The sequence below is a fragment of the Theropithecus gelada genome, chromosome 1, assembly GCF_003255815.1.
Source record: "Theropithecus gelada isolate Dixy chromosome 1, Tgel_1.0, whole genome shotgun sequence".
Lineage (NCBI taxonomy): Eukaryota > Metazoa > Chordata > Mammalia > Primates > Cercopithecidae > Theropithecus > Theropithecus gelada.
This window is the reverse complement of record NC_037668.1, coordinates 60391182-60415871: the sequence shown is the minus strand read 5'-3', so window position 1 is coordinate 60415871 and position 24690 is coordinate 60391182. Positions and strand designations below refer to the sequence as shown.

The 24690-nt window shown below is 46.1% G+C and overlaps 2 protein-coding genes across 4 annotated transcripts in view; one reads left to right on the top strand and one right to left on the bottom strand.

The window, feature by feature from the left end:
- YARS (tyrosyl-tRNA synthetase) overlaps positions 1-22027 on the top strand; it is a 46281-nt gene extending 24254 nt beyond the window's left edge. Inside the window, exons 6-13 of the mRNA XM_025395766.1 lie at positions 4912-5004; positions 10329-10464; positions 10951-11036; positions 15232-15367; positions 16627-16724; positions 17603-17796; positions 18364-18505; positions 21180-22027. Of these exons, the coding sequence (XP_025251551.1) occupies positions 4912-5004; positions 10329-10464; positions 10951-11036; positions 15232-15367; positions 16627-16724; positions 17603-17796; positions 18364-18505; positions 21180-21290 (996 nt within the window). The 3' untranslated portion in view covers positions 21291-22027. The remainder of the gene's footprint in view (positions 1-4911; positions 5005-10328; positions 10465-10950; positions 11037-15231; positions 15368-16626; positions 16725-17602; positions 17797-18363; positions 18506-21179) is intronic.
- A 269-nt stretch (positions 22028-22296) lies between these two features.
- The window catches only part of KIAA1522 (KIAA1522 ortholog), a 36878-nt gene continuing 34484 nt past the window's right edge, over positions 22297-24690 (bottom strand). For all 3 annotated transcript variants that reach the window (XM_025395732.1, XM_025395742.1, XM_025395753.1), the window contains one exon: positions 22297-24428. In XM_025395732.1, coding sequence (XP_025251517.1) covers positions 24406-24428 — 23 coding nt within the window. In that variant the 3' untranslated portion in view covers positions 22297-24405. The remainder of the gene's footprint in view (positions 24429-24690) is intronic.

The window sequence follows — 24690 nt, the reverse complement described above, 5'->3', positions numbered from 1 at the left end:
ACAGGCGCCCGCCACCTCGCCCGGCTAATTTTTTGTATTTTTTAGTAGAGACGGGGTTTCACCGTGTTAGCCAGCATGGTCTCGATCTCCTGACCTCGTGATCCGCCCATCTCAGCCTCCCAAAGTGCTGGGATTACAGGCTTGAGCCACCGCGCCCGGCCACAATTAACTTTTTAGTTGGACCTTCTTTTATTATTACAGCAGGCATTTGGCCCATACCTTGTTTTTGTATGACTTATGAGCTAAGAATGGTTTTTACATTGTTTAAGGATTGTGGAAAAAGATGATGAATATGCAGTAGAGAGCATATGTGGACCAGAAAGCCTAAAGTCTTTTTTTTTTTCTTTTTCTTTTTCTTTTTTTTTTTTTTTTTTTTTTGAGAAGGAGTCTCACTTTGTCGCCCATGCTGGAGTGCAGTGGCATGATTTTGGCTCACTGCAACCTCTGCCTCCTGGGTTCAAGCGATTCTCCTGCCTCAGCCTCCCAAGCAGCTGGGACTACAGGCATACGCCACCACACCCCGCTAATTTTTGTATTTTTAGTAGAGAAAGGGTTTTACCATGTTGGCCAGGGTGGTCTTGATCTCTTGACCTCATGATCCACCTGCCCTAGCATCCCAAAATGCTAGGATTACAGGCATGAGCCACCATGCCCAGCCCCTAAAATCTTTATTAACTATCCCTTTCTAAAACAGTGTGCCCATTCCTGCCCTAGAGATTATAACATGTAGCCTTGCAACTTATTACAGTTTAAGTTAGATATTTTTACCACTGCCCAATAATGCAAGAAACATTTTTACTACATTTTTGCTCCAACAACAGTTGGAGTAAAACTCTTTTTTGTTTGTTTGTTTGTTTTCGTTTTTTGAGACAGAGTCTTGCTCTGTTGCCCAGAGTAGAGTGCAGTAGTGCGATCTTGGCTCACTGCAAGCTCCACCTCCTGGGTTCAAGCCATTCTCCTGCCTCAGCCTCCCAAGTAGCTGGGACTACAGGCTAATTTTTTGCATTTTTAGTAGAGATGGGGTTTCACCGTGTTAGCCAGGGTGGTCTCGATCTCCTGACCTTGTGATCTTTCCACCTTGGCCTCCCAAAGTGCTGAGATTACAGGTGTGAGCCACCGTGCCCAGCAAAACTCTTTTTTTTTTTTTTTTTTTTTTGAGACACAGTCTTGCTCTGTCACCAGGCTGGAGTACAGCGATATGATCTTGACTCACTGCAACCTCTGCTTCCTGGGTTCAAGCCATTCTCCTGCCTCAGCCTCCTGAGTAGCTGGGATTACAGGCTCCCACCACCATGCCCAGCTAATTTTTGTATTTTTCGTAGAGACGGGGTTTCACCATATTGGCCAGGATGATCTTGATCCCCTGACCTCGTGATCCGCCCGCCTCAGCCTCCCAGAGTGCTGGGATTACAGGCATGAGTCACCGCGCCCGGCCTCAAAACTCATTTTTTACATAAATTTTAAATCCTTGGCTGGGTGCAGTGGGTCACCCCTGTAATCCCAGCACTTTGGGAGGCCAAGACAGGCAGATCACCTGAGGTCAGAAGTTTGAGACCAGCCTGGCCAACATCATGAAACCCCATTGCTAGTAAAAATACAAAAATTAGCCGGACACGATGGTGTGCACCTATAATCCCAGCTCTTCAAGAGGCTGACACAGGAGAATTCTTGGAGCCTGGCAAGCAGAGGTCGCAGTAAGCCAAGATCGCAGCATTGCACTCTAGGCTGGGCAACAGAAAGAGACTTTATCTCAAAAATAAAATAAAATAAATCTTAAAGACATTATTACAATTTTTTTTTTTTTTTTCTGAGACTGAGACTCCATTGCCCAGGCTGAAGTGCAATGGCGTGATCTCGGCTCACTGCAACATCAGCCTGCCTGTCATGGGATTCTCATGCCTCAGCCTACTGAGTAGCTGGGATTACAGGTGCCCGCCACCACGCCCGGCTAATTTTTGTATTTTTAGTAGAGATGGGGTTTCACCATGTTGGCCAGGCTGGTCTTGAACTCCTGACCTCAAGCGATCCGCCCACCTTGTCCTCCCAAAGTGCTGGGATTACAGGCGTGAGCCACTGCACCCAGCCTATAATTGTTTTTTTTTTTTTGAGACGGAGTCTCGCTCTGTCGCCCAGGCTGGAGTGCAGTGGCCGGATCTCAGCTCATTGCAAGCTCCACCTCCCAGGTTCACGCCATTCTCCTGCCTCAGCTTCCTGAGTAGCTGGGACTACAGGCGCCTGCCACCACGCCCGGCTAGTTTTTTGTATTTTTTAGTAGAGACGAGGTTTCACTGTGTTAGCCAGGATGGTCTCGATCTCCTGACCTCGTGATCCGCCTGTCTCGGCCTCCCAAAGTGCTGGGATTACAGGCTTGAGCCACCGCGCCCAGCCCTATAATTGTTTTTTAAGTCACTTTTCATCTATATCTACCCCTACTTCCCCTTTCTGATACTCTTGATTCTTGCCTGCAGTTCTTTGCTTCTGTGTGAGTTCATTTTCCTTCAACCTAAAGAGCCCCCACTTAGTATTTTGTGTTTGTAGTGCAGTTCTTTCAGTAATGAGTTCTTTCAGCTTTCTTTTATCTGAAAACATCTATTTCTTTCACTGGGTTTGAAATTTGAAGTTTGGAATTATTTTTCTTTTGGCACCTTTAAAGAATCATTGCATTGGCTTCTGACTTCCATAGTTTCCACTGAAAAGTCACCTGTAAGTATTATTGTTTCTCCTTTACAGATAATATGTTTTTTCTCTGACTGCTTTTAAGATTTTTTCTTGTTTCTGATTTTCAGCAATTTGACTGTGATGTTTTTGTTACTGTTTTCTTTGAGACAGGGTCTTGCTTGCATTGCCCAGGCTAGAGTGATTGATCTTGGCTCACTGCAGCCTCCATTTCCTGGGCGCAGGTGATCCTGCCACCTCAGCCTCCCAAGTAGCTGGGACTATGGATGTGCGCCACCACACCTGGCTAATTTTTGTATTTTTTTACGGAGATGGAGTTTCACCATGTTGGCCAGGCTAGTCTCATACTCCTGAGCTCAAATGATTTGCCTGCCTTGGCCTCCCAAATTGCTAGAATTACAGGTGTGAACCGCTGTGCCTGACCAGCAATGATGTTTTCAGCTATAGTTTTCTTTGTATTTGTCCTGCTTAGATTTTGCTGAGCTTCTTGGACCAGTGGATTTGTTTTCATCAAATTTGGGTAATTGTCTGCCATGATTTCCTCAAATACTGCTTCTCTCTTTTTCTCTTTCTCCTCTAGGGACTTTATAAAACTCATGTTTCATATTCTGTTCTGTTGTTTTCCTTTCTTTGTTCCCTCTGTGCTTTAGTTTGGATCTGTTCTGTTGAACTTTCTTCAAGTTTATCAATCCTGTCTTCTGTTAAATCCAGTATTAAATTGTGACATTTTAGAACTTCCATTTGATTCTTGTTGTAGATTCCAATTATCTTTTACAGTTCTCTTTCATCCATTTTTGTCTGTCTTTTCTTATTTCCTTTTTGGTTTGTTTTTCCTGCCTATTCTGCCTAGGTACTCTTATTTTCTTTAACATACCAGTCACAGTTATTTTGGCATCATGGCCTGTTTACTGCAATATCTGGATTGTTTCTGAATCTGTTTCTATTGACTATTTTCTCTTGACTGTCAACCACCTTTCTCTGCTTCCCATTTCTAGTATATATATATATATATATATTTTTTTTTTTTTTTGTATCAAAGGGATTATAGATGCATTGTAGACCCTCTGGATTATGTTTATAGGATGCTATGTTTTCTGTAGATTGCTAAATTACTGACTTATCACCTGGGTTCTGTCAGGGGTTGGTTTTAGGCTTTGTTAGAACACATCTACTTCAGCTTGGCCTTTACTCCTGTGGTGTGGTCCTTGTTCCTAGAGCATGGCCTTTCTAAAGACTCAAACTGAAATATCAGGGTGTTCAGAAAGCCCTCTCTACTTTGATTGGACCTAAACTTTCATCTCTGTCTCCCCAATACTGTGCAGCCTCCAAAATCTTTGCTGAGGTCTCCAGCCTTCCAGAGCCTGTTCTCTGCCAGACTTCCTGGTATCTCACTATGTGCATACACAGTTATGAGTCAGCCAAGAAGTCAGTGGGGAATTTTGACATAGGCTGAGGAACCCATCCCAATCCCTAGCGTCCTGCAGCCCTGAACTCCAGTAGCCGTTTCCCCTGCTTAGTCTCTTACTGTCTGCTTGGTCTCTTTTTCTCAGCACCTGGTTCGCAAAAAAATACTCTCAGTGAGAAAGCAAAGGCGAGTGTGTAGTCACCTTACTTCCCTTCGCTCAAGATTTGCTGCCCTGTTGGGTTTTTTTGTTTTGTTTTTTGTTTTTGTTTTTTGAGGTGGAGTCTCGCTCTTGTTGTCCAGGCTGCAGTGCAGTGGCACGATCTCGGCTCACTGCAACCTCTGCCTCCCGGGTTCAAGCAATCCTACTGCCTCAGCCTCCCGAGTAGCTGGGATTAATTACAGGTGCCTGCCACCACACTCGGCTAATTTTTGTATTCTTAGTAGAGATGGGGTTTCACCATGTTGGCCAGGCTCATCTCGAACTCCTAACCTTAGGTGATCCACCCACCTCAGCCTCCCAAAGTGCTGGGATTAGAGGTGTGAGCCACCGCGCCCAGCTTACCCTGTTGTTTTATGTATTTCCATCTTTTATTGTTGTTTACGGTGACGTAAATCCAATAGCCTCACAATGTAATACGATAGAAAAGCAGTAGGGAAAAAAACTTTGCTTGAATTACAATCACTGTCAAAAACTAAATCTTTATATTTGGTATAAAAAGATTGGAAGCAATATAACAGCTACTCAGTTGCTGGCCAAGTTAGATGAGATCAGGGCACTGAGGAGGAACTTAGACTAATACCTGCTTTTATGTGTTTATCTGATCTCTCAGTACCTCCCTGCACTTGGCTATTCAAAACGGGTCCATCTGATGAATCCTATGGTTCCAGGATTAACAGGCAGCAAAATGAGCTCTTCAGAAGAGGTAAGTTGTCAGCTGAGACTTGAACTTAGAAATCTTCAGCCTCAGTGGACAGATGGAGGACTGAAAAGAACAGTGACCTGGCTAACTAGAATTCTCCAATATTTGAGTTAGAAGGTGCCTTACACCATTCAATTCTTTCAGTGGTTCTTTAGTATCAAAGGATCCAGAGCAGTCCTGATGAGATCTAATCATAACTTAATGGTTTTTGCTGCTGATAAAAAATATATATAAGCAAAAGTAATGTCTTTGTTCATAGAACTGTGATAAAATTCAGCCTTATTAATGAGAGCACTATGGTTGCCTTTCACTAATTAGCATTTTGATTCCTAGGGTAATACTTGATATCACTAATATTATGATATCTTTTAATATTTAAGAGTCCCTCTGGAGCTCATGTACTTGAGGGAAAGTTCACTTTGATTCTGATCATTAGAGCGTGGAAATCCAAAGATGTGAAAGGTTGAGTTCTGGGTTCCCAAACATGGCTTATCTTCAGAATCATCTAGGGAATTAAAAAAAAAAAAACAAAAAAAAGTGTTGATTAGACCTTGTCCACAGAGATTCTGATAAAGTAGTTCTGAGAGGAACTCAGGAATCTGTATTTCCTTCCTTCCTTCCTTCCTTCCTTCCTTCCTCTCCCTTTTTTTTTTTTTTTTTTTTTTCCTTTTTCTGAGATAGTTTCACTGTGTTACCCAGGCTGGAGTGCAGTGGTGCGATCTCAGCTTACTGCAACCTCCGCCTCCTGGGTTCAAGCAATTCTCCTGCCTCAGCCTCCTGAGTAGCTTGGGACTACAGGTGCCTACCAACACGCTTAGCTAATTTTTGTATTTTTTAGTAGAGACGGGGTTTCGCCGTGTTGGCCAGGCTGGTCTCAAACTCCTAACCGCAAGTGATCTGCCCTCCTCGGCCTCCCAAAGTGCTGGGATTATGGGTGTGACTCACCGTGCCTGACCAGGAATCTGTATTTTCTTTGAAGTCCTACTAGGTGATTCTGGTTTAAGTCACATCTGGACACTCATCTAGTTCTTTAAATATGACATCTCAAACTTTGATCAGACATTGGTGATTATATGCATGTATACTGTTGTATTTTTTTGTTTTTGTTGTTGTTTTCCTCCAACCTCACCCCATTACCATTTTGTTTTCTTTTTTTTTTTTTAGATGGAGTCTTGCTCTGTCGCCCAGGCTGGAGTGCAGTGGCATGATCTCAGCTCACTGCAGCCTCTGTCTCCTGGGTTCAAGCAATTCTCCTGCCTCAGCCTCCTGAGTAGCTGGGATTACAGGCACGTGCCACCACGCCTGGCTAATTTTTGTGTTTTTAGTAGAGAAGGGGTTTCACCATCTTGGCCAGGCTGGTCTTGAACTCCTAACCTCGTGATCCACCCTCCTCGGCCTTCCAAAGTGCTGGGATTCCAGGTGTGAGCCACTGCGTCTGACCTCCCTGTTACCATATTTTTAAAGAATATACTCATTCCCTTTTCTCTCATATTAAAATGCTCCTTATGTCACTTATTACTCTGACAAATATCATATCACTCATCCTGTTTGGTGACATTTGCTGTTTCTTCACCCTGGTAATCAGGCCTAGCAATAGTTCCCAAATCAGAATCACTTGGAGAAGTTTATATATATATGTGTTTCACCATGTTGGACAGGCTGGTTTCAAACTCCTGACCTCAGGTGATCCGTCTGCCTTGGCTTCCCAAGGTGCTGGGATTATAGGCGTGAGCCACTGCGCCGGCCTTTTTTTAAAATTATATATATATAATATATGATATATGCAATATATATAATATATATTAAAGTAAATATATATTATATAATAAATATATAGTAATAATAAACCCAGCCAAAAAGTTTTTTAAAATACAAATTTAAGCCGGGCCTGGTGGCTCACGCCTGTAATCGCAGCACTTTGGGAGGCCGAGGCAGACGGATCACGAGGTCAGGAGATCAAGACAATCCTGGCTAACACAGTGAAACCCCGTCTCTACTAAAAATACAAAAAATTAGCCGGGCGTGGTGGCGGGCGCCTGTAGTCCCAGCTACTCCAGAGGCCGAGGCAGGAGAATGGCGTGAACCCAGGAGGTGGAGCTTGCAGTGAACCGAGATGGCGCCACTACACTCCAGCCTGAGCGACAGAGCGAGACTCCATCTCAAGAAAAAAATAAAATAAAATAAAATAAATAGAATAGAATAAACAAATTTAAAAAAAAAAGACCGGCGTGGTGGCTTATGCCTGTAATCCCAGCACCTTGGGAGGCCAAGGCAGACGAATCACCTGAGGTCAGGAGTTCGAGACCAACCTGTCCAACATGGTGAAACCCCATTTCTAATAAAAGTACAAAAATTAGCCAGGCGTGGTGGCAGGTGCCTGTAATCCCAGCTACTCGGGAGGCTTAGGCAGGATAACTGCTTGAACCCAGGAGGCAGAGGTTGCAGTGAGCCGAGATCATGCCATTGCACTCCAGCCTGGGCAACAAGAGCGAGACTCCCTCTCAAAAAAAAAACAGGCCAGGGACAGTGGCTCACACCTATAATCCCAGTACTTTGTGAGGCCAAGGCAGGTGGATCACCTGAGGTTAGGGGTTCCAGACCAGCCTGGCCAACATGGTGAAACCCCTTCTCTACTAAAAATGCAAAATTCAGCTGGGTGTGGTGGCATGCACCTGTAATCCCAGCTACTCAGGAGGCTGGGCAGGAGAATCACTTGAACCCAGGAGGCAGAGGTTGCACTGAGTCAAGATTGTGTCACTGCACTCCAGCCTAGGCCACAGAGTGAGACTCCATCTCAAAAAAAATAAAAATAAAAAAAAAAAATAAAAGATTGCCTGGCCCAATCCCAAGAGATTTTGACTCATTAGGTTTGGGTGGAACCCAGTAAAAGGTGATTCATATACTGTCACATGTGAGCTAGAATTTGGTAACCACTGAACTCAAATGACCATGAACTCACTCTTTCCAAATAAGAAACAAAGCCTATTACCTAAAAAGGAAAAATGACTGTAGATAATATATAATACCTAGTGTGGCTGATTGCTGTGAACCAGTAGCCTCACACATTGTTGACAGCAATGTTGATTAGGATACCTTTCAAAAACCAATTTTGAACCTAGCAATTTTGGGCAGCTTAATGAAATGATTCTAGAGAAGGCAAAAAAACTCTGCAAAGATGTCCAATGTAGCATTATATGTAATTTGTAAAAATTAGCATAGAATCTAAGAGTTTGGAGTTTGTTAAATTATGTTTCCACTAATTATTGGGAATATAATACAGCATAAAAACTGTAAGTAGGCCATACATTGTGGTTCACACCTGTAATCCTAGCATTTTGGGAAGCCAAAGTAGGCAGCTAACTCAAGTCCAGGGGTTCAAGACCAGCCTTGGCAACATGATAAAACCCCATCACTACAAAAAATTTTAACAGCTAGGCATGGTGGCATGCACCAATAGTCCCAGCTACATGGGAGGCTGAGGTAGGAGGACTACTTGAGCCTGGGAGGCAAAGGTTGCAGTGGGCCATGATCATGCCACCACACTCCAGCCTGGGTGGCAAAGCAAGTGAGATCCTATCAATCCCAACACTTTGGGAAGCTGAGGCAGGAGGATTGCTAGAGGCCAGGAGTTTGAGACTGTCCTGGGCAACACAGTGAGACCCCATTTTAACAAAAATAAAAATTTGCTAGGCATGCCAGGCGCAGTGGCTCACGCCTGTAATCCCAGCACTTTGGGAGACCAAGGCAGGTGGATCACCTAAGGTCGAGAGTTCGACACCAGCCTGACCAACATGGAGAAACTCTGTCTCTACTAAAAATACAAAATTAGCCGGGCATGGTGGTGCATGCCTGTAATCCCAGCTACTTGGGAGGCTGAGGCAGGAGAACCGCTTGAACCCGGGAGGCGGAGGTTGCGGTGAGCAGAGATCACGCCATTGCACTCCAGCCTGGACAACAAAAGCAAAACTCTGTCTCAAAAAAAATTAGCCAGGTATGGTTGTGTACACCTGTAGTCCTAGCTCCTCATGAGGCTGAGGTCAGAGGATCACTTAATGGCAGGAGTTTGAGGTTACAGTGGACTATAATTGCACCACTGTACTCCATCCTGAGCAACAGAGCGAGACCATCTCAAAAGAAAAAAAAATTATAAGGAAGGACCAGGTAGCCACTCAGAAATACTTAAAAGATAGACATTTATTCTCCAACTACAAATTCATAACAATTTTGTGTGCTATAAACAGCCTGAGAAGAACACAAAAAATAAAATAGTTTAATTTGTTAGATGGCAGGATTTTGAGTGGTTTTTCACTCTGTCGCCCAGGCTGGAGTGTAGTGGCATGATCATGCCTTGCAGTTTCAACCTCCTGGGCTCAAGTGATCCTCCTGCCTCAGCCTCCCGAGTAGCTGGGACCACAGGTGCATACTACCACACCCAGCTATTCTTTTGTTTTCAGTAGAGATGAGGTCTTACTGTGTTGCCCATGCTGGTCTTGAACTCCTGGGCTCAAGCGACCCTCCAGCCTCCCAAAGTAGTAAGACTACAGGCGTGAGCCACTGTGCCCAGCCTAATGTTAAAATATTTTTATTGCCGGGGCATGGTGGCCCACGCCTGTAATCCCAGCACTTTGAGAGACCAAGGCAGGCGGATCACTAGGTCAGGAGATCGAGACCATCCTGGCTACCACCGTGAAACCCCATCTCTACTAAAAATGCAAAAACAAAATTAGCTGAGTGTGGTGATGGGCACCTGTAGTCCCAGCTATTCAGGAGGATGAGGCAGGAGAATGGTGTGAACCCAGGAGGCGGAGCTTGCAGTGAGCAAAGATCACACCACTGCACTCCAGCCTGGGCGACAGAGTGAGACTCCGTCTCAAAAATATGTATATATATATATTTTTATTTATTTTTACCATGTCCACAGGAAAATATCTGCAAGCACCTAATGTTAAAATCTTTGTAAAAAAATTTTTTTTAGCTAGGCACAGTGGCTCACACCCTTAATCCCATCACTTTGGGAGGCCAAGGCAGGAGAATTGCTTGAGCCCAGAAATTTGAGACCCGCCTGGGCCACATGATGAAACCCTGTCTCTACAAAAAATAGAAGAATTAACTGAGCATGGTGACACATTCCTGTAGTCCCAGCTTTCCAGGACTCTGAGATGGGAGAATCTCTTGAGCCCAGGAGGTTGAGGCTGCGGTGAGTCAGGATTGTGCCACTGCACTCCAGCCTGGGCGACAGAGAAGAAAAAACAAAATTTAGCTCATATCAGTTGAGCATATTCTCATTTTAAACCACAAGAGGTCCTTTTCCCTTCCATGACTTCTAGGAGTCCAAGATTGATCTCCTTGATCGGAAGGAGGATGTGAAGAAAAAACTGAAGAAGGCCTTCTGTGAGCCAGGAAATGTGGAGAACAATGGGGTTCTGTCCTTCATCAAGCATGTCCTTTTTCCTCTTAAGTCCGGTAATACTCTCTGTTTTCTTCCTAGAGGCCAGGCTAGAATAGAAAAATTCGTGCTGTGATCGTACCTGTGATTTGTCACAGACTGTTCCTCCAGGGACTGGCTGCCCTGATTCTCTGCTCTGATTTCTTACATATTAAAGTATGAATGATGTTGAGATGTAATTTAATTGTTCATATATTCATTACCAGGCTAGGTTCTGAGGGAATATTGGAGTGGGCAGAGGTGTTAGAAGTAAGGGTGGGGGCAGACATGTTGAACTAGAGGAATACAACAAAATAGATATAAGCCACAAGCCTTCCCCTGAAGCAGCTGAGATGCTAGCTGGGTATACAATAGTGCCATTCATCCAATCTAAGAATAATAAAATACCATACCATAAAGTTCAGAATATATGGCAAAAACTACAAATAGTCATGCATGTGGGTTAGGAATGCCGATTCTGCCACTGTCAATGAGTTTGCTGACATGGATCCTTTTCCTTACAGAGTTTGTGATCCTACGAGATGAGAAATGGGGTGGAAACAAAACCTACACAGCTTACACGGACCTGGAAAAGGACTTTGCTGCTGAGGTAATATGAAAGGAAAAGGAATCCTTTCCTGAAGATCTGTATTTTATTTTTTGCTGACTGTTAGAACTTTAGAACAACTTGTTCTGTGTAGAAGTAAGCTGCCTGGTATTTTTTCTCTACTTTTGGTAATCTCACCAGTGTCTATTTTCCTTCAAAACTGCAGTTTTGGTTAAAGTTTCTTGTCAGTTAGCTTTTCTGATTTAGGAATTTCGTTAATGCAGATGGATTTCTATCCCTCAGGGCCCTTTAAGGCCTTACCTGGCAGGGACTCTCTCTCACCTCTTCTCAGGAAACATTTTTCATCAGTAAATGTCTGTAATCTTATGCACGCGGGTGGTCCCTTTAGGATGTACAAAAGCAGTACTCATTCAGTAGAAACCGTACTTCTTCAAGTACCCATACAACCATTCAACCATTCTGTTTTTCACTTTCTGTACCATATTCAATAAATTACATGAGATACTAAAAAAAAAAAAAGAAAGAAAGAGAGAAAGAAAAGAATGTACTGGGCACAGCGGCTCACGCCTATAATCCCAGCACTTTGAGAGGCTGAGGTGGGCGGATCACCTAAGGTCGGGAGTTCAAGACCAGCCTGACTAACATGGAGAAACCCCGTCTTTACTAAAAATACAAAAAATTAGCCAGGCATGGTGGCGCGCGTCTGTAATCCCAGCTACTCGGGAGGCTGAGGCAGGAGAATTGCTTGAACCTGGGAGGCGGAAGTTGTGGTGAGCTGAGATCGCGCCACTGCACTCCAGCCTGGGCAACAGGAGTGAAACTCTGTTTCAAAAAGAAAGAAAGAAAGGAAAAGAAAAGAAAGAAAGATAATCCCCACGGAACTCTGCCAGACCTCTCCATCTCGGCCTGCCAGGTTTGTAGTTATATGCCACAGGGGTTTTTTTCTGTGTTTTTGCGGGTTTTTTTTTTTTGTTTTTTTGTTTTTTTTTTTTTGAGATGGAGTCTCACTCCGTCACCTAGGCTGGAGTGCAGTGGCACAATCTTGGCTCACTGCAACCTGTGCCTCCAAGGTTCAAGCGATTCTCCTGCCTCAGCCTCCCAAGTACTTGGGATTACAGGTGCCTGCCACCACACCGGCTAATTTTTGTATTTTTTAGTAGAGATGGGGTTTCACCATGTTGGCTGGACTGGTCTTGAACTCCTGACCTCAGGTAATCTGCCCACCTCGGCCTCCCAAATTGCTGGGATTACAGGTGTGAGCCCCCGCGCCCAGCCAGGGCTCTGTCTATGCTCTCCAGGGCTGCATATTTTGTTAATGGCTTCGATGAGGATTCAGGTGGTTCCCAGATTCGATAGGCAAATGGTACAAAGCTAACATACTGGTGCTTTAATCACTCTCCAAAGGACTTAGCAGGCTGGAATAAAGAACTGAACTCAGCAAAGATGAAGTATTTCAGTAACAGGTGCAAAATCAGGGTTCAAAAATAAGAGATAATTATAAAAGGACAGAATAGAGGCTCCTATTCATTTCAACAGACACTTTAACAAAAGACTTACTAGGTGCCCATGTGTTAGGCACTATGCTAGGGACTGGTATTACACAGAGGGTTCAGTCCTCCTAAAGCTCAGTCCAGTAGGAGAGGCAGACTTGTAAATATTTCATTGGCTGCATTTTACATATGTATCTATATATATATTTTAACATATGTGTGTATATATGTGAATATAAGGTGTGAAAATATATATTACATGTGAATATATATAATGAAAAGAATATATATATGTATATATATACACCAGAAATAATATAGGAGGAAGTGATTAACTGACTCTCTAGAAAAGCTTGTGGAGGAGACACTATCCAAGCACTATTTTGCTTGAGGAATAGGAGTTCACAAGGAAATCTGTGAGGTAATAAATTGTACAAAGACATGGTAGGATGAAACAGCATGATGTATGAGGAATTGCAGGTGGTTTGATCTGACTAGAGTATAAAAGGTGAGGGGGGGTATTGTGGGATAGATAGGCAGGGCCAGGTCACAAAGGGAAGACATAATACCGTATATAGGGAATGAAATGGGAGGTGTTGGCCGGGCGCGGTGGCTCAAGCCTGTAATCCCAGCACTTTGGGAGGCCGAGACGGGCGGATCACAAGGTCAGGAGATCAAGACCATCCTGGCTAACACGGTGAAACCCTGTCTCTACTAAAACAAACAAAAAAAAACTAGCCAGGCGAGGTGGCGGGCGCCTGTAGTCCCAGCTACTCGGGAGGCTGAGGCAGGAGAATGGCGTAAACCTGGGAGGTGGAGCTTGCAGTGAGCTGAGATCCAGCCACTGCACTCCAGCCTGGGCGACAGAGCGAGACTCCGTCTCAAAAAAAAAAAAAAAAAGAAATGGGAGGTGTTGTGATTGATTCTGAATTCAGGTCCAATCAATTTATTGGGGCTGTTAGAAATGTTAATATATGCCAGGTGCAGTGGCTCACACCTGTAATCTCAGCACTTTGGGAGGCCAAGGCAGGAGAATTGACTTGAGCTCAGGAGTTGAAGACTAGCCTGGGCAACATAGTGAGTGAGACTCTGTCTCTACAAAAAAAAAAAAAAAAAAAAAAAATACTGGCCAGCCATGATGGCGCATGCCTATAGTCGCAGCTACTGGGAAGGCTGAGGTGGGAGGATCGCTTGAGCCCAGGAAGGAGATCAAAGCTGCAGTGAGCCATGATTGCATCACTGCACTCCAGCTGGGTAACAGCGTGACCATGTCTCAGAAAAAAAGTCTTTTGTGGGAATTAGGAATAGATGAAATGCCTCAGAAAAAAGGCCTGCAGCCACGTTATCCAACAGTACTTTCTGTGGTGGTGGATATGCCCTATCTGTACTGCCTGATACAGAGGCCACATGTGGCTGTTGAGCACTTGCAATGTGGCAGGCGCAGCTGAAGAAGGGAATTTCAGTTTACATTTAAATACCCACACAAGGCTAGTAACCACCATATTGGACAGCGGCAGCCCTAGAGCTTTTTATTAAACTTAAATATTCCCAAGGAAATGAAGAAGTAGCATCAGAAACAAAAATGTTCGCATTGTTGTATTAAAAGTGTTCATTCCTAAGGGATGTCCCCTCAGAATATCTAGAAGATTCTTTCAGACCAGATTTGAGATATAAAAAAGGCAGTCAGCCAAGTACGGTGGCTCACACCTGTAATCCCAGCACTTTGGGAGGCTGAGGCAGGTGGATCACGAGGTCAGGAGTTCAAGACCAGTCTGGGCAACACGGTGAAACCATGTCTGTACTAAAATACAAAAAATTAGCTGGGCGTGGCTGCATGCGACTGTAGTCCCAGCTACTCAGGAGGCTGAGGCAGGAGAATCGCTTGAACCCGGGAGGCGGAGGTTGCAGTGAGTTGAAATTGCGCCACTGCACCCCAGCCTGGGCAATGGAGCAAGACTCAAAAAAAGGGCAGTCACAGGACACAAGGAACAAAATGGAATTACTGAACTATTACCATGTACCAGCAGTGTTATCATTTTCACCCACATTCAGTGATTTAACCCTCATCCCCATCCTGTGAGATATAGCTATTACTAGCCTCACTTTATAAGTAACAAAGCCAACACTGGCCGAGTGCATTGGCTCGTGCCTGTAATCCCAGCACTTTGGGAGGCAGAGGCAGGCAGATTGCCTGAACCCAGGAGTTCAAGATCAGCCTGGGTAACATAGCGAGATCCTGTCTCTACAAAAAGAAAAGAAAAAAAGAATCAGCCAAAGCTTAGAGGGGTTATGTGCCTAGTTTGGAGTCACACACAGCTAGCTGGGAATCTAATCTGGGTCTGTCGAACTCCAAAGCCCTTGCTCTTTCTTCTTACTCAGCTCTCTCCCTCAGGTTATCTTTAGGCCTTGGATTACCTATGTGAATGTTTCTCTGCTTGTAAATACCACTTGGTCTGTGACCCTACTCTAAGCATAAATGGAGGGACTAGAAGAATTAGACTAACAAATACATTCAGCTCCTAAACACCCTCAAGTTAGTATAGATTTCAGAATCAAAAGACTTGGATTTCGGACACGTTAGTCTTTCTGAATGTGTTTTCCCTTCTCTCTTCTACCTGCCTCACAAGATTATCACAAGGATCAAATAAGACTGTTGGGAAAAACTCCCTTGATCCTACTTTCTTGGATTCAGGTGTCCTGTGCCCTATTCTAGACCTTATCTCACTAGGTCTTGTTTGATTCTGCAGGTTGTACATCCTGGAGACCTAAAGAATTCTGTTGAAGTCGCGCTGAACAAGTTGCTGGATCCAATCCGGGAAAAGTTTAATACCCCTGCCCTGAAGAAACTGGCCAGCGCTGCCTACCCAGATCCCTCGAAGCAGAGTAAGGCCAGCCAGAAAGGGGCCAATGTCATCAGGAGAGGGAGCTTGTCAATGAGCCTTGGAAAAATGCCTGTCTTCAGTTGAGGGCACAACAACCCAGGGGGTCTGAGTGCAGGAATGTCACGTCCTACTGGCTCCTAGAATGGAACTTGAGTCATTTTGATTTGGGTTTGGTGAACACCAGGAAGTGATCACATCCTTTTGTACCAGCATTGCTGAGAGCTGCTGGTGTAAGATATATACTTTGGTTCTTCTAGTCTGTTTGCTAAATCTGCCTCTTTATTAAAGATAGTGACTGGGGCCAGACACAGTTGCTTACACCTGTAATCTTAACACTTTGGAAGGCTGAGGCAGGTGGATCACTTGAGCCGAAAAGTTAGAGATCAAAACCCAGTCTCTACGGCCCCCCCACAAAAAAAAAAATTAGCCGGGCATAGTAGCACATGCCTGTAGTCCCAGGTACTTGGGAGGCTGAGGTGAGAGGATCACCTGAGCATGGGGAAGTTGACACTGCAGTGAACCATGATTGCACCACTGCACTCCAGCCTGGGCAACAGAGTGAGACTCTATGTCTCAAAAAAGGAAAAATGATAGAAATTAGGTTAGACCTATTATACCCAACTGGTATATAGACAGTCTCTTATACAGCTGTTGGGCAGAGCCTGCAGAGCTTAGAGAAGCTTATCTTTAGATTCTCCCAGTTTCCTTCTATGTGCATAGGCCTGGCTCTTAGTTGGCCATCCACTTACGCAAAATGCTGAGATACTGGCATTGATAGCTTTGTGCGACCCTTCTAGAAAAAAACTAAGTAACTGAGTAAAATTTTTTTTTTTTTTTTTTTTTTTTAATTTTTCAAAAAGAGACGGTCTGGCTCTGTTGCCCAGGCTGGTCTTTAACTCCTGGGCTTAAGCAGTCCTCCCGCCTTGGCCTCCCAAAGTGCTAGAATTACAAGTGTGAGCCACCACACCTGGCCAAGACTCAGCAAATTCTATATAGAATGCATGAATGGAAATACCTAAAGGAGGCAAAGTTACTACTGCTCCCTCCCCTCTAGTCTAATAATTGAGGGAGAGAACAGATGAAAATCAGGTTTGTCATGTCTGAAAGGTTGCCAACCCAGTATTAAAGAAGTTATAACTCAGTAGACTCTGGGGATTCTACGCTAAATCTTACCTAATATCAGTGTCTTCACGTGGTGTGATCAGCAGCTGATCTGCCACAGGGAAGAATTCTACCTCATGGGGTTCTTCTCATTCCTAGAGCCAATGGCCAAAGGCCCTGCCAAGAATTCAGAACCAGAGGAGGTCATCCCATCCCGGCTGGATATCCGTGTGGGGAAAATCATCACTGTGGAGAAGGTACTCATTTTTCACCACATCTCAGAGAGGCAGATGGGGTCAGGTTTGTCTGTTTCCATCCGGAGGAAACGTGGCCTGGAGATGGGAAGTAACATCCTGAGGTCATATTGCAAGTCAGAGTGCAGGTGTCTAATTCCAGGCATCAGGCTTTCTGTTGCGATTGTCGCCTGTGGACATTACGCAACCAAACACAGCCAGGAACTCGGCATGGGGGACGGATGTTAGTCAGAGGGAACTTGTTTATCTGTTAAATCTGGTCTGATGGACTCATCTGATCCCCATCAGCTTGCCTGGACTAGCTACAGGCCTCATCTTGGATGAGCCACTTTGCCCGCTTCAGAAAGTGGTAGAGGGAAGATGACTTCCTTTTTCCCAGAGACAGAAGGTTATGCACCCAGTGGCCTGGGACCATTGTTCTGGGCTTTTTTTCCCTTCAGCATTGATTTGCTTCTCACTGTGTACCCCAACCACCAAAACCACCCTAAGATCAATTCTGGTGCTCCTGCATCAGATGGCAAGGCCAGCAATTGTCCCCCTCCCATCTCCCAGCCTACCTAGGACCTGTCTGGTGCAGCACGTGCACCATAATGGTAGCCATCTAGACAGTCTGGGTCGTTTAATCTCTATTAGAGATCCTTCCACCTCTTAACACGAGCATCTAGGTCCATTTTACTCAAATCTGGCCTCAGTTGAGAGCAGAATATACCTTCAGAGCCCATTCTCCTGTCTGCTGTCTGGGACCCAGAAAGAAAGTTAGCTCTAGGGGGTCCTTCCAGGGCCTCTGTAAGGAGTGGGTGCTCTTTTCTGGAATCCAAGAGTTCACCAGGCTGCTTTTCTAATGGATAATGATGCTCTTCCTCCTGATGTCTCCCTGGCAGCACCCAGATGCAGACAGCCTGTATGTGGAGAAGATTGACGTGGGGGAAGCTGAACCACGGACTGTGGTGAGCGGCCTGGTACAGTTCGTGCCCAAAGAGGAACTGCAGGACAGGCTGGTAGTGGTGCTCTGCAACCTGAAACCCCAGAAGATGAGAGGAGTCGAGTCCCAAGGCATGCTTCTGTGTGCTTCTATGTGAGTGAGGACTTGGGGTGGGGCACAGGAGCTGGGGAGGCCAGGAAGAGTGGGGAATCAGCCCATATGAAGTCCTTCCACACACCAGGTGGAAGCTGTGAGAACACGTGCCTCTTCCTCGCTAATGCCAAAAGTTGATGCATGAAGGACTTACTGTACAAGTACTGTGAATGAAGCATTTTACCTACAGTTAATTTTGTTAAAATAGAAATGGAGGGCTCAAACCAGTACATGTCCAAGTCTTACTGCTAGTAAGGAGTGGTGCAGGGATTCAAATCCCAGTTTTGATGTCTATAAAGTCCTTGCTATGTTATTTTATACTTCCTCCCCTAGAAACACAGATTTTGGTATCTCTCCTGACACACAATTTTGGTATAGCCTGGGTTAATCTAACCCTGGTGATGTGCAGAGATGTAGCAAGATAAGAGGACCTCCTGGGGCTCTGGTACTGAGGATGCCCTAAATCCCATCAGGGCCCCTGTGTAAAGGCCCAGATTGCTTTGGCCTCCACAGTCACTGGAACCCATCCATAACCTCACCCTTCCCTTGTCCTGTGTGTCTTCCCAGAGAAGGGATAAACCGCCAGGTTGAACCTCTGGACCCTCCGGCAGGCTCTGCTCCTGGTGAGCGCGTGTTTGTGAAGGGCTATGAAAAGGGCCAACCAGATGAGGAGCTCAAGCCCAAGAAGAAAGTCTTCGAGAAGTTGCAGGTAAAAAGCTGTAATTGTTCTCCTTCTTGGCTGGGCTGCCTGGACTGTGTCTCCAGGCTGTCCTGTTACTGAAGCCATAGCTGCCCCTCTCTGTTGGGACTTCCTGCATTTGAGTCCCTCTCTTCCTCCTCCTCTCCAGATCTTTCTGAATTCAAGGTGCCTGAGGAGCATGGGGGTCTTAGGACCTTGCATTACATCTCCGACAGATCATTTGAGGCCCTGTGTGAGGGACTTCAGACATTTCTTCATTTGATCTTCAGTCTGTGATAGGAGATTATCCCCATTTTACCTGGCAGGTTACCTGACAAGGCCACATAGGGTCACCAGAAATAATGAGGGCAGGGCCAGGTGCGGTGGCTCACTCCTATAATCCCAGCACGTTGGAAGGCCAAGGCAGGCAGATCACCTGAGGTCAGGAATTCAAGACCAGCCTGGCCAACGTGGTAAAACCCTGTCTCTACTAAAAATACAAAAAATTAGCCGGGCATGGTGGTGGGTGCCTGTAATCCCAGCTACTCCGGAGGCCGAGGCAGGAGAATTGCTTGAACCTGGGAGGCAGAGGTTGCAGTGAGCCAAGATCATGCCATTGCACTCCAGCCTGGGCAACAAGATTGAAACTCCGTCTCAAAAAAAAAAAAAGAAAAGAAATGATAAGGCCAGGATCAAAACCTTCCCAGGGTCCCTCCTGCCTACCTTGAGTTTAGAGCACTCGTTGTCTCCTTGCTTTCTGGACAATGAAGATCTGGCCTTCCCCAGTGATCCTTGAATTTATTCATTCATTCATTTAACGAATGCTGAGTCCATAATGTAGGTGTCAGGCAGTATTCTGGGTGCTTGGCCTACCTCAATGAATAAAGCAGTAGGGGTTGACTCTCCTCATGGAACTAACACTTATGGGTGACTCTTTCTAGTTAATACCGTGTTTCTTCAGTGAGATAGGTAAGTGCTTCTGGAGGACACTGAGAGTCGTTTCTACTCTCCATCCTCTTGCATGAGGCCATTTGCTTTGCCTACTCCCTCCTTTCCTGGTTTTCTAGGCTGACTTTGTGAATCTCTTTTTTCTGGCTATAAAATAAATTTTCATGGTAGAAAACATCTAAAATATAGGAGAAAAACAAACAGAAAAACCACAATATCCTAGTCCTGCCACCTAGAGATACTAAAGAATGTCATTAGTGATTATTTCCTTCTGGTCTTTTGCTATGCTTGGAGTGATAATACGTTTACAGTTTGTCATGCTAAATGCTGTTTATTAATTAGAAACAGGGTCTCACTCTCACCCAAGCTGGATTACAGTGGTACCATCATAGCTCCCTGTAACCTCAAGCCTGTAAACCTCCTGGACTCAAGTGATTCTCCCGCCTCACTCAGCCTTGCAAAGCACTGGAATTATAGGCATGAGCTACTGTACCTGGCCATGATTTTTATTTTATTTTATTTTATTTATTTATTTATTTATCCTTCCTAGATGGAGTCTTGCTCTGTCGCCCAAACTGGAGTGCAGTGGCACAATCTCAGCTCACTGCAACCTCCGCCTCCCAGGTTCAAGCAATTCTCCTGCTTCAGCCTCCTAAGTAGCTGGGATTACAGGTGCCTGCCACCACATGCAGCTGATTTTTGTATTTTTAGTAGAGATGGGGTTTCACCATGTTGGCCAGGCTGGTTTCAAGCTCCTGACCTCATGATCCACCCACCTGGGCCTCCCAAAGCGCTGGGATTACAGGCATGAGCCACTGCGCCGAGCCTCCTGGCCATGATTTCTTTCACGCCTCTAATCCTAGCACTTTGGGAGGCTGAGGAAGGCAGATCGCCTGAGGGCGGGAGTTCAAGACCAACCTGACCAACATGGAGATCTACTAAAAATACAAAATTAGCCAGGCATGGTGGCATATGCCTGTGATCCCAGCTACTTAGGAGGCTTAGGCAGGAGAATCGCTTGAACCTGGGAAGTAGAGGTTGTGGTGAGCCGAGATCACGCTATTGCACTCCAGCCTGGGCAATAGGAGCAAAACTCCATCTCAAAAAAAAAAAAAAAAAAAAAATCGAGGGGTTGCACTGTATAGTATTCTACCATAATTGTCAAAATCTAAACTCTTACTAGACATTGAGGTTGTTCTGTTTTTCACTGTTAGAATGATGTGACTGTGACAGATGTCTTGGTGCATAGGCCTTTGCACTTAGGTTTATTTTCTTAAACTAACTCCCTAAAATGAACTTACTTGAGTCAAAAGATGAATGTGAAAGCTTTTGACAAACATCTCTTAGGAAAGCTGAGCCAGCTTACCCTACTGGTATATAAGAGAGTTTTCAGGCTGGGCGCGGTGGCTCACGCCTGTAATCCCAGCACTTTGGGAGGCCAAGGCAGGTGGATCACCTGAGGTCAGGAGTTCAAGACCAGCCTGACCAACATGGAGAAACCCCATGTCTAGTAAAAATACAAAATTAGCTGGGTGTGGTGGTGCCTGCCTGTAGTGCCAGCTACTCAGGAGGTTGAGGCAGGAGAATCACTTGAACCTGGGAGGCAGAGGTTGTGGTGAGCCGAGATCACGCCATTGCACTCCAGCCTGGGCAATAAGAGCAAAACTCTGCCTCAAAAAAAAAAAGGAAAAAAAAAAAAGGGTTTTCTTGCAGTCCCACCACCATCATTAAAATCATTTTTATCTATCTTGTCCAGGCTGACTTTAAAATTTCTGAGGAGTGCATCGCACAGTGGAAGCAAACCAACTTCATGACCAAGCTGGGGTCCATTTCCTGTAAATCGCTGAAAGGGGGGAACATTAGCTAGCCAGCCCAGCATCTTCCTCCCTTCTTCCACCACCGTGTCATCTGCTCTCTGCAGTCTGCTCCATCCATCACCCATCTGCCCATCTCTCAGGACACGGAAGCAGCGGGTTTGGACTCTTTATTTGGTGCAGAAATCAGCAATGGGCAGCTCACCCTCCCCGGAACCCAGGATCATCCTGTCTGGCTACAGTGAGAGACCGACCCCTAACAAGGGCTGGGCCGCAGCAGGGAGTCCAGCCCTACCTTCTTCCCTTGGCAGCTGGAGAAATCTGGTTTCAGTATAACTCATTTAAAAATTTATGCCACAGTCCTTGTAATTGGAAAAATACTGGTGCCCAGGTTTTCTTGGAGTTATCCCAGCAGCTGCGCCTCTAGCTGGGATCCAGTACCTGGACTGGGCTAATTACAGCTTCTCCCCAACAGGAAACTGTGGGATTTGAAAAGGAAAGGGAAGGGAAAACAGAGAACCTAGTGGTCTACCAAGTGGTTGGCAGCTTTCCCAACGTCTGCTTACACTGAGGCTTGGCACTGGGGGGCAGGGCCTGCCCCAGGGCTCTTGGAATTTCCCTTGATCCAGCTAGCCTGGGACATTCCCTAAACCAGCTGTGTGTTAGCATCAGGCAGAATGAATGGCAGGGAGTGATTCTGTCTTCAGAGAGGGTGGGGTACTTCTCCATAAGGCATCTCGGTTCAATCCCCATCATTGTCATAAATTCAAATAAAATGTCTGAACAAGGGTGTCTGGATGTAAGCTGTACCATCTCAGGAGAGAACACAAGTGTGAGGCAGCTGATGGCCCCTCACCTGGTCTGGGGTTCCTTTACCCTGTAATGGGGGAGTGGGGGGTATAAGATGGACAAAACACCTTGACAGTCCCTTTGGCAGTACTAGGCAGAAGAGGCCCATACTTGGGTCCAATGTGTGCAGCAGGCAAAACATTTTCCCTTCTAAATGTGGGCCCAGGCCACTGCCCTGTCCCCCCCGCATTAAGAAGCAATAGGCACAGCCAAGTTTTAATCATTTAATTAACCCCTTTAAATGAAACACAGTTTTTTTCATGTGTCTCACTCAGGCTTCAGGGCAGAGGGAATGGATTTTTTGTTTAGACATATCAAAGACTCAAAAATTTAAAGAAATATATATATGTATATATATACTTCTAACATTTTATGGAAATTAAAAATCAGAGGCTTTTGGTCTCTCCATTTGCTCTAGATCAAGCTCATTTACCTCAGAGGACAAAGAAGGGTTGCCTCTTCTAGACCCTCCCTTCTCCTTGTGTCCTCTGTCCCACCCAGCAGGGAAACAAGCTCAGAAGATCTAACAGGATGAAGAGTTCAGTAACGTTGGAGGAGGCAGAGGGAAAGAGAAGTCAGGCTCCCTCCCACCTCCAGCCATTCCCAGGTTGCTGCTGCCAGGGCCTGGTTTCATGCAGCTTTGACCCAGTCCTGGATCCTAGGGGGTGGGGTAGATCAGGAGCTCTGAGCAGAACAGTGCTCACCGATTATCCTCTTTACTAACTCAGTGGGCAGGTGCAGCGTACACCCAGCAGCACTCTCCACTGCCCACAGGCAAGGGAAGAATATTGATTGATTAGCTACGAGGAGAAGATGGTAGTGACCAGCGGAAAACACCCTGGAGAGGGCCAGAGGAGAACCTGGCTCTCACCACATCCCCTCTGTTCCCAGCCTTGGTGAGGGGGCGGAGAGGTCATGTCAACCTCTCTCTTTAGTGGTGAAGCTAAAAGCAAGGTTCCTTGCCAGACTCAAGCCCAAGTCACTGTTGAGGAAAGAGGATCAAGAAGGAAGGGGTGGCCCTGGGGGGCAGCCACGCTGCTGTGGACCCACAGGGGCCAGTGGGGAAGCCAGCTTGCCTAGACAGGTGGCACAGGCTGAAAATAGAAAGGTTAACATTCCTGGAGGAGAGTGCAGTAAGAAAGGCTGATACCTAGGGGACCACGACCCAGCCTGCCCTAGGAGCACTGGATGTCCCTCACTGACTAGGGAAGACTTGAGTATGCACCTGTGGCTTCCCATCCTTGTCACTCAGCATTAGCTCCTCCCAGTGGAACCACCTGTGCTGAAAAGCAGCTGCAGAAAGGACATCCACCGACACGAGGAGAGAGAAGGGTCAGAGAATGAAGTGTGGAGGGCCAGGCCTGGGCCTACTGCTCAAGGAAGCTCTCCCCCTCCAGATGCTCCCTTCCATCCACCTCCTCGGTGCTTGCTCAGCCCAAAGGCTCCTGCCTCTGAAGTGCTGGGTGCCCACCCACCCCAGTGTGGTCAAGGAGGCAAGGGGCAGGTGCTTGACACTGCCAAGTGCCCCGAGATGACTCTACTGCTCTTCTGCTCACCCATCTCTTTGGGCCCTGGCAGTCTCCTACTTGTCCCCAGCATGGAGCACCTGGCAGAACTGGAAGGCAGGAGGGTGGTTGGTGAGTTGAGGCACAGGAAGGCTAATCCTCTCTGCACCTTTTGTGCTTTGGAATTCCACAGCCCCACCCCTGCCCCCAGCCTAGAGAAGCCTGTGGGAACAAAATGACTTGGCCATCTCCAGGAACCAAGCAAGAGAAGGAGTAAACTGGATTGGGCAGGAGGGCACAGACTGGTCTCAAGCTATGGGCTGGCTGCTGGGGATGGATTCTGCTGCCATGTAAACAGGCCCTTGGAATGCAACTTCCTGGGCCCTGGAGGATGGCCATGCAGCCACTTTTCAAAAGTGCTTTGATTCTGGACTATAGTATGTGCATGGTTTGGACATGAAAAAAAAATGAAACTTAGATGAGGTGTCCTGCTCCCAACTCTGCGGCCTCAGGGCCAGCAGGGGGCGCAGCCACCCTCTCCCGCCAGCTACCTCCTTCAAGATGAGGCTAAGGCCAAGACTGAAGCGGCAACTGCCGGAGGTGACCCCATTCGGGAAAAGGCATGAGCGCGGGATGGTTCGGAGGACAGGAGCAACACCAGGCTTGCATAAATATCGAAGGCCGTGGAGGTTAAGGCTGCAGGCGCCCTCTCTATTAGGTTGTGTCTGCTGTATCCTCTCGTCCTTGGAGCTGCTCGGGTCCCTGAGATTGTGTTTCTGGGATGGGTCAGCAGTGCCAGTGAGGTGCCTGGTGGTCAGGCCAGCTCTTTCTGTAAGTCTGGGGGAGAAAAAGAAGGGACACTTAGCAAGGGGCCTCCTGGCTTAGTTCTGGCACTAAGAGCCCAACAAGGCATACCCTCACCCAACCTTGTTACCCCTTTTACTATGCCTGCAGCACTGGGCTGGACACCCTACAAATGTTCAGACACTATAATGTAGGTGTCACTGCCCCACACTTTACAATGTAGCTAGGAAGGGCAGGGAAAGATACAAAATTAGCCAGGAATTTGGCTATTGAACCTTGGAATTCAGACACAGTA